The 7931-nt window shown below is 43.0% G+C and overlaps 1 protein-coding gene across 1 annotated transcript in view; it reads right to left on the bottom strand.

Annotated features, from left to right (window-relative positions):
* Positions 1–5227: 5227 nt before the first annotated feature.
* Positions 5228–7931, bottom strand: part of SH3BP1 (SH3 domain binding protein 1) — a 235619-nt gene continuing 232915 nt past the window's right edge. Inside the window, exon 18 of the mRNA XM_078684037.1 lies at positions 5228–6762. Coding sequence (XP_078540163.1) covers positions 6389–6762 — 374 coding nt within the window. The 3' untranslated portion in view covers positions 5228–6388. The remainder of the gene's footprint in view (positions 6763–7931) is intronic.

Raw genomic sequence — 7931 nt, 5'->3', positions numbered from 1 at the left:
CAAATGGGGAATTTTGAGACAGGATCCCATTCTGAGAAATAAAGTAGGTCTCCAACCCTCTATGACCGCCAAGAGAAACTCCACACCAGAGACCTTCTTGTCCACAGCCACCTTGAGAGTAAATAAACCAATTAGCTCAAAAAAGCCAAAGGTTTTCGCAGATGCGGTAACTGCAAGGCTTGCAGGTATAGCATTAACGTCTCTGAAGTCACCCTGGAGAGAGTGAAAACAAAATGGAAAATCCCCAAATTGATCACCTGCAGCACAGACTATGTGGGTTATGCTAATATGTCCATGTGGCACATTGGCTCCATTACATTTCCGGTTAAAAAACGGATATTAGAACATTTGAGAGCCATCACCGATAAAGATCATAGTTACAGCACAGCCAGACAAACATGCAGGTGATTGGAGGCAGGTAAAGTACTTTGGTTTAGACTCAGTAAGCTTGAACCAGAGGGGTGGCAACCGCTTGGCAGCATTACGCAAATTAGAATCCTGTTTTATTCTACAGGCTGGCACCAAATTTCCGGATGGGTTAAATCTTGATGAGAAGATACATTCCATTTATAAAATTACTTTACAACTACTCCAGACCTTCATGGCAGAATCCTCCCGTTCCCTCCCATTTTCCTCTTTATTTTATCTTCTAAGTATGCTACAGATATCAGATGCCTTTGCAGTGTGTACACATCATTTGCTCAGTTAACTCTTGGGTAGTGCATATTAGGCGTCTGTAGTAACATTTACCAAACAGGAGACTGTTTATCTAATATTTTTTTCTCTATATTGTCTTTCATAGGAACTGTGTGGCAGAAAAGTTAAGATGGGATTGACTCATCAACACCAATGTTTTGCGCACCGGAGTGGACAGATGTTCCAGTGAACTTTCACTACTCTTAGTCACTATAGTCATGCAGGGACTGTCCACACTTATCTCCTGGAATTTGATCAGGTTTTACTTTCTTATATGTCATTCCCATATATGGACTGCACCACTTGGACAACATTGAATGTAAGAATCATGGCTTAACAAGTAAGTGAAATACTCACTGCACAGCAAGATTGGGTACTAGACCAGGGGCATCTCACCCGTGATTAGTCACTTTTCTAGGGATACAATATCTAATAGAGTAATGTTTGCCATACTCATGTCAGGGACAGCTGAACCTGGACAGTTCAATGCAATTTTTCGCACCTTGTGTGTCTTTCACATGTCCTTATTGGGTGTTTGTAAATGGGTATTATACTCCATACCAAGGCTGATGTTTCCAGGCATCGACAAACGTTTGAAATTCATACTATAAGCCACAATGTTATCTTTGTGAAAAAAACAACAACAGTTTCCCAATGCTTTTGCTAAATGTATTTTCACTCTTTTACATTATGCGCACTAACGAACGCCTATAAGCCCCTTTGACTCTATCTACGTTTTCTCGATCTGTAACCACATCGTGCATATTGAGAACTGATAAAGTTGCAAAAATTGAATGATACTTTAAGTAGAGCTTATACACGAAATGACAGTACTATTTGTATTGTAATGGATTGAAAGGTGATGTCAGCCAGTCACATCAATGAGCACATGAACAACAATGTAAACAATTCTTTATTGTCCTTGGGTGTCTGTATTAAGTTTACAACTTTTGTTTTCAACTTTTCTATGTCTATCGAAGCATCATGCTGTGGGTACGTTGATGCATGGATCGTTAAGAACTGTGTGACCCAGGAAGAGGTCATGTGAACAAGACCAAGGCTTTGGTCGAAACGCGTAGTTTTTTTGCCATAAATAAATACCTTTTGCTGGATCAGTGGGCTCATGGATATTCTTTCTGTGGATATTCCTTTATTTTGAGATTATATATATATATATATATATATATATTTGAAGTTTTGAGATGTGGAGTTAGGAATAGTAAATATATAATTTCATATATGCATTTATGGTATGACTTATAAATTCTTTATTGTATAGTTAATTAAAACCGTTACAATATTCCAGTTATTAAAATACTTTCCTTTGCGTACTATAATACATTAAATACAATTTTAAAACCGCCTTTGTTGGTGCAACTTGGTATGTTATATGTTTGGCCTTATTGTCCTTTGCATGTGTTAATTAATAGTTTCAGAGACAAGTTCTAAATCAACCAATGTAAATCGCAAAATCAAAGTTTAAAGGTTCTGACTTGTGTTAGCTTTTCAGTAAATTGTCTAAATTGGTTACATATTTAATTATTCGACAAATGAATTGTGGGTCCAACGCGTTTAAAATCGCTGAGCGGCATGTGAGAATACCTTTTTCGTTGAACTTTCTCCTGAGTAAACTCCGGCGATCACTCTCCAGCACTGGACAGATGCAAATCAGATGTATGAGGTCTTGCACTGCTGCGCCACATAGATTACAATCCTTCGGGCCCGGAGTCCTCCAGCCAGGTTGGTCGACGTTTGTTGGCAGTTTTCCCATGCGTAACTTCAAGTACTTTAGTTTTAGGTGGGGAGGAAATGCGAGGCCTAGGTAGGCAGCTGGTACCGGCCTTTTGTAGGATTGTATAATCATCCATGCGTGTGCACGGCGTCTTAAAGTTGTTTTATCTTCGATCAACGAGTGCATGTTAGCTGCTTTTTTTTACGATCTGCTGAAATGCTGATACTGGTAACTTCCTTTGCCAAACAGCTGTCATCTCAGTGCTTTTCAGGGAGGAATTTAGGTACTTCGCATAGTGAGATTTGGGGTTGCTTTGCAAGGCGGCCCAAATGGCAGAGTTAATTTCTATATCGCAGTTGAGCCAGATGTTATACCAAAATTTAATTGACTCATATCTTTTATGCAATATTTGGGACTGCAATCCAAATTTGAGACACACCTGTGCTGGTGAAGCATCGCACGGTAAACAAAATACGCGTTTGTACACTCTTGTTTGGATTCTATCTAATAGCGGTGCACTTCTTCCATTATGTACCACACACACTGCCATAAGCTATCGTTGGAAGTAGTTTTGCTTTGATAACTGTGAGAAGGGGGGTGAACAAGGGACCTTTTATGGTATGATATTTTGGTCCTCAATATTAAGTAAGTAATTTATGGATTTATAGAGTTCACGAATGCCGAGGCGTCTTCACGCTGAATGTAACGTGTCACGGGAACTGTTGCATAATGGACTAATTAAATCCGCCTAGATGGAAATAGCCAGGTCTTGAGCATTTTCCTGAACAGGAGCCTGTTTGGTTGTAGCCTAATTGCGACCGGCAGCGAGTTCCAGGGCTCCCCCCCCCTCCTCCTCCCCAATCTGGCTCTTCAAAGTTTTGGGACCTGAACTAGTCCCTTATTAGCTGATCTAAGGTCTCGCCACTGGAAGTGCCACAGAAAAAGTTTCTGGACGTCCAGCAAATCCCCTTCATATAGTGCTTTGTGCACCAGACACAGAGCTTCACATTTGATATTTTGCTGGACTGGAAGACAGTGGAGCTCCGAATACTGTTGGAAATAGAATGGTATTTCGGGATGCGACTGGCAGCGAGTTCCAGGTCTCTCCCCCCACCCCCCTCCTCCTCCCCAATCTGGCTCTTCAAAGTTTTGGGACGTGACCTAGTCCTTTATTAGCTGATCTAAGGTCTCACCTCGGGATGTGCCACTGAAAAAGTTTCTGGACGTCCAGCAAACCCCCTTAATATAGTGCTTTGTACAACAGACACAGAGCTTCAAGTTTGATATTTTGCTGGACTGGAAGACAGTGGAGCTCCGAATACTGTTGGAAATAGAATGGTATTTCGGGATGTTGAGTAGCACCCGTGCTGTGGCATTCTGCAGAGATTGAAGTTTTAATTGTTGGTGTTTGTCAACTCCAAGAAAAAGCACATTGCAGTAATCGATTCTCGAAAGAATCAATGCGACTACCACAGTTTTGCTAAGGTCTTGGGGAATTAATGGAAGAATTTTACGCAGAACCTTTAGGAGGAAGAAACAAGAGGGGGGTCAAGAGATTGCACTGGCCTTCACAGTTCAGCTGATCATCAAACATGACCCCTAAGTTTCTAACCTTTCCAGTCAGTTCAGGATACTGCCCTGCTTCCGCTGGCCACCACAAGTGATTCCAGATTGATGGTCCCTTTCCGTACTCCACAACCTGTTTTATCAGTATTTAGTTTAAGGCAATTCAGATGCATCCACCTAATAATGTGTTTCAGACAGTTGTGAAACCTCCCCGCTACTGTTTCTACACTTGAAAATATAAATATTACTATCTGAGTGTCGTCGGCATAAGAGATCAATGATAAACTGTGTGCTTTGATCAGTTTTTCCAGAGGAGTAACGTATATGTTAAACAGGGTCGGTGATAGAGCTGATCCTTGCGGGACTCCACACAGGAGGGAAAACGCCTCAGATGTCGTTACCCCAGCACAACCTCTGTTCCATAGAAGTAAGAATTGAGGTGAGTAGGGTTAGAGCCATCCATTTAATTCCTATCTCACTCAGTCTCTGTGTTAATACTCGGTGGTTCACAGTATCTAATGATGCTGAAAGGTCCAATAGGATAAGGATGGCTCTCCCCCCACTGTTCAGCTGTTTATGTATCTCCTTGGTAGCCATGGCTAGGGCTGATTCTGCAGAGCGACATGGTCTGAAACAATGTTGGGCGGAGTCTAGTAGGCTGTTGGATTCGATGTAACCTGTTAACTCTTGGTTGATGGATTGCTCCAAAATTTTTGCCGCGAGCGGTAGGCAGGGTATGGGCTGGTAGTTTTTTCTTCAGTGGGATCTAATGAGGGTTTTTTCAGAATGGGCCTGATACAAGCTTTCTCCCAAGAAGAAGGGAATGTACCCGACATACAGACGTTGTTCAGGAGTGGCGCCAGATAGGTACTAACCCTGTCTGAGGCCATATGGAGTATGGTGGGAGGACAGGGGTCTGCTGGGGAGCCAGATTTAAAAGTTAGTAGCAGATCGTTTACTATCTCATGAGTTAGAGGGGGAAACTGACAGTTGGGATGAGGAAGGATTATCAAGAATTGTGTCCTCAGTTAGCCTTATATTGGCTGTGTCAGGGGTGTTCACTGCAAGCTCGTTGTAGACCACTTGAACTTTTGCCTGGAAGAAGGTAGCCATCTTATTGCAGAAGGCTTAGTCTATTTTGGATACAATATTAAACTAGCTCGATATTCCATACTCCCTACTGCCTGGAGGTGCATGTACTATGGTGAGCAATCAAGCAACACACAAAATCTCTTTTTCCTTAAAAAATAATTTATTACACTCTGATCAGCTATAAAAAGCGTACCGTTGGCAGGATAAGAACATACATTTTTTAGTTACAGAGCAAGGACATTTTTGGGCTAGTTATACGGGCACAAGACGAATTCTGGGAAGAGGGCTATCTTAGGAGGAGGAGATTTTAGGAAGTGAAAGGGGCAGAGAGGGGTGCACATCGAAGACCCTGAGTCTGCAAGTTATTTCTGTACTCTTGCCATTTGAGCAAAGAAAAGAAGCTGTATCGGTGTACCAGTGAGACCAAATCCAGCTGGCCAAAAACAAAAAAAGCAAATATAGCCCTTGAGAAGCGCCTTGAAGCAGAAGTGCAAAGTGCCATTCTATGGCCTTGAGAAGTAACCCACTGCTCGTGCCCCCACCTGCGAATAATTAGCTTTTGCCTTCTTTTTTTAACATTAACTGGCTTGTGACAACAGAAAGAGATCTAGACAAAGAGAGAGAGAAGTTAGCAAGATAGGTAGAGACATAGAATAACAAATACCAAATGAAGCTGGTCTCTGATTCATATTAGATATTCATCCCAGAGTGCACTGCTCCAAGCTTTCCTTCCCTTGTATTTTAAAATGTTCCATTTTCTCTGATGGCCTTTATTTAACATCTGCATGCTATGAACCCACATTATATGTCCACGTATTGAGTTCCTATGGTGGTGTTTCTTGCCAGTTCTCTTTCTTTGGGGTCTTGATGAAGCTACACCTTAGCCTCCCTCTAATAAGCGAAGGTCCCTATTGCTTTCACGGTGCCCCCATCTCGCCTCTCTTGATCTCTTTCGTTCAATGGTGTCTCTACTGACTTTATTTTAGCTTTTGCCAGCTTGCAATCGCCTCCGCTTCAATGCAAGATAACAAGAATATGTAATTTCCACATGTTTTTTCCAAACTTCACTCTTAACTATTCCCTAATGTTGGCATGTAGGACTGTCTCATTTTCTCTTTCCCACGATCACCTTATCTTTTGTACCATCCTCTCTTTCATTCTCTCTACGATCACCCTCCCCTGCACTCTCTATCTCTCTTCCCCCTTATTTCTCTCCCCCTCTCAAGGTTTCACTCCTTTCTTATTTTCCCTTGAGCCGCATTCCATGATGAGCATCGGGGAAAGGGGTACTGTACAATCCTTTCAGTTTTCAGAAGACAATCTCCTGGCCCTGGGCAGTGGCACAGGTGGTGGGCCAGTTTTCTGTACTGATGCTTCAGAAGGGGCTTCTTGTGTGTTCCCAGGTGGCTGGGCTTCATCTGTGCTTCCCTTGTCCTCTGGCTCCCCGCTCCTGGGGTTTGCCGGCACCACCATGGAAGTCCTGCTCTGGCGTTTTATGGGCTGGGGTGGTATCGGGGGAGGTGGACCGCCCGGGGTCCGGACGCTGCCACCCCAACGTGGGAGAGTTTTAGGTGCAGCTGGGCTCTCTGGTGCATCAGTGCTGGTGTCAGTGGAAGGAGCCACTCGTGGCTGGATAGGCGGGGGGATGGACGGGCGGGCGGGTGCAGGTTTCTTCACTGTAAAATCAAAAAACAAAAAAAAATCCAAATAAATATACATGTGATTTGGCTGAAAAAGAGAACGTTCTGTTTTTTTTCAGTGTAATGAAGAAAAATGGCTTAAATGAATCCTTAAGTCTGAAAGATATATTTTTTTTAATTCTGGGAAGTAGCAAATGTGCCCTGGATGAAGAGTTTAAGATCCCCAAATTGAATCAATGGTGTTGTTTCACATATTATAATAGTTTATTGCAGTGCAGTTCAATATCTCACCACTATAAAGAGTTTACAACCGCAAGATGTAGCTAAATGCATTTTATTTGAGCACTGATTTACTCGGGTGTAAGGATTATTCAAGGCCCAGCAAAATGGAGTTCTTTCATACTGATGCTCCATTCCACTAGCGACAATACCTTTTTTGGGGCCCATTGGTGCAACCTAGTGCCCTCTTGTGGCTATTTATGTTTGTGCTCTAAGACAGCTGTTAGTAGTAGTCTTAAAAAAGCAGTTGCCATAAGAGTTGCATAAATCACTGTTAAGTTGATACACAGCTACTTTAAAGAGCTCAATAATTTGCATGATTAACCTACCTATAGGCTTTGTCTATAATTGACGACGATCAAGGTCTATACGTCATCTGTTTGACCCCTGGATTAATTGGGAGAAGCGACTTAGAAAGGGCGCTCAAATGGGATGGCCAGTTAGAGTCTAGGATTAGCTGAGGAATGCCATTTGTCGGACTGTCTTCAATTGCTGCTCTTAATGTATCAGTGGGTTGAGCCAGCGGCGGCTCCTCTGCTAAGGCAGAGGAGCGTCGCCGCACAGGAAAAATAAAATGTTAATAACACCATGTTATTATCCTTTTATTTTTCAGTACTGGCTCTGTTTAGGTTTAAGGGCGGCTCTGGGGCTGCCCACAGAGCAGGGGGAGGAGTGGTGGGTACTTTGTATATGTGCATGACGGTTTGGTTGGCCAACAGTCATGCGCACTTACCATTTCTCCACCGAGCTGTATTGCACAGCCGGGTGCAGAACATGCATAGCCTCCCACTCCCTGTCTGAGAGCCGAACCAGGCCGCTCAGACCAATCATGGCGCTGCTGTCGTGCTGGTGACAGCAGCGTAGTGATGATTGGCTTAGGGGAGTCTGGGAGCCTATGTGCTTCCTATTTCCTACGTCGACTAAAG

This window comes from Lissotriton helveticus, chromosome 1_1 (assembly GCF_964261635.1).
Source record: "Lissotriton helveticus chromosome 1_1, aLisHel1.1, whole genome shotgun sequence".
NCBI classification, from domain to species: domain Eukaryota; kingdom Metazoa; phylum Chordata; class Amphibia; order Caudata; family Salamandridae; genus Lissotriton; species Lissotriton helveticus.
This window is presented reverse-complemented; position numbering and strand designations above follow the sequence as displayed.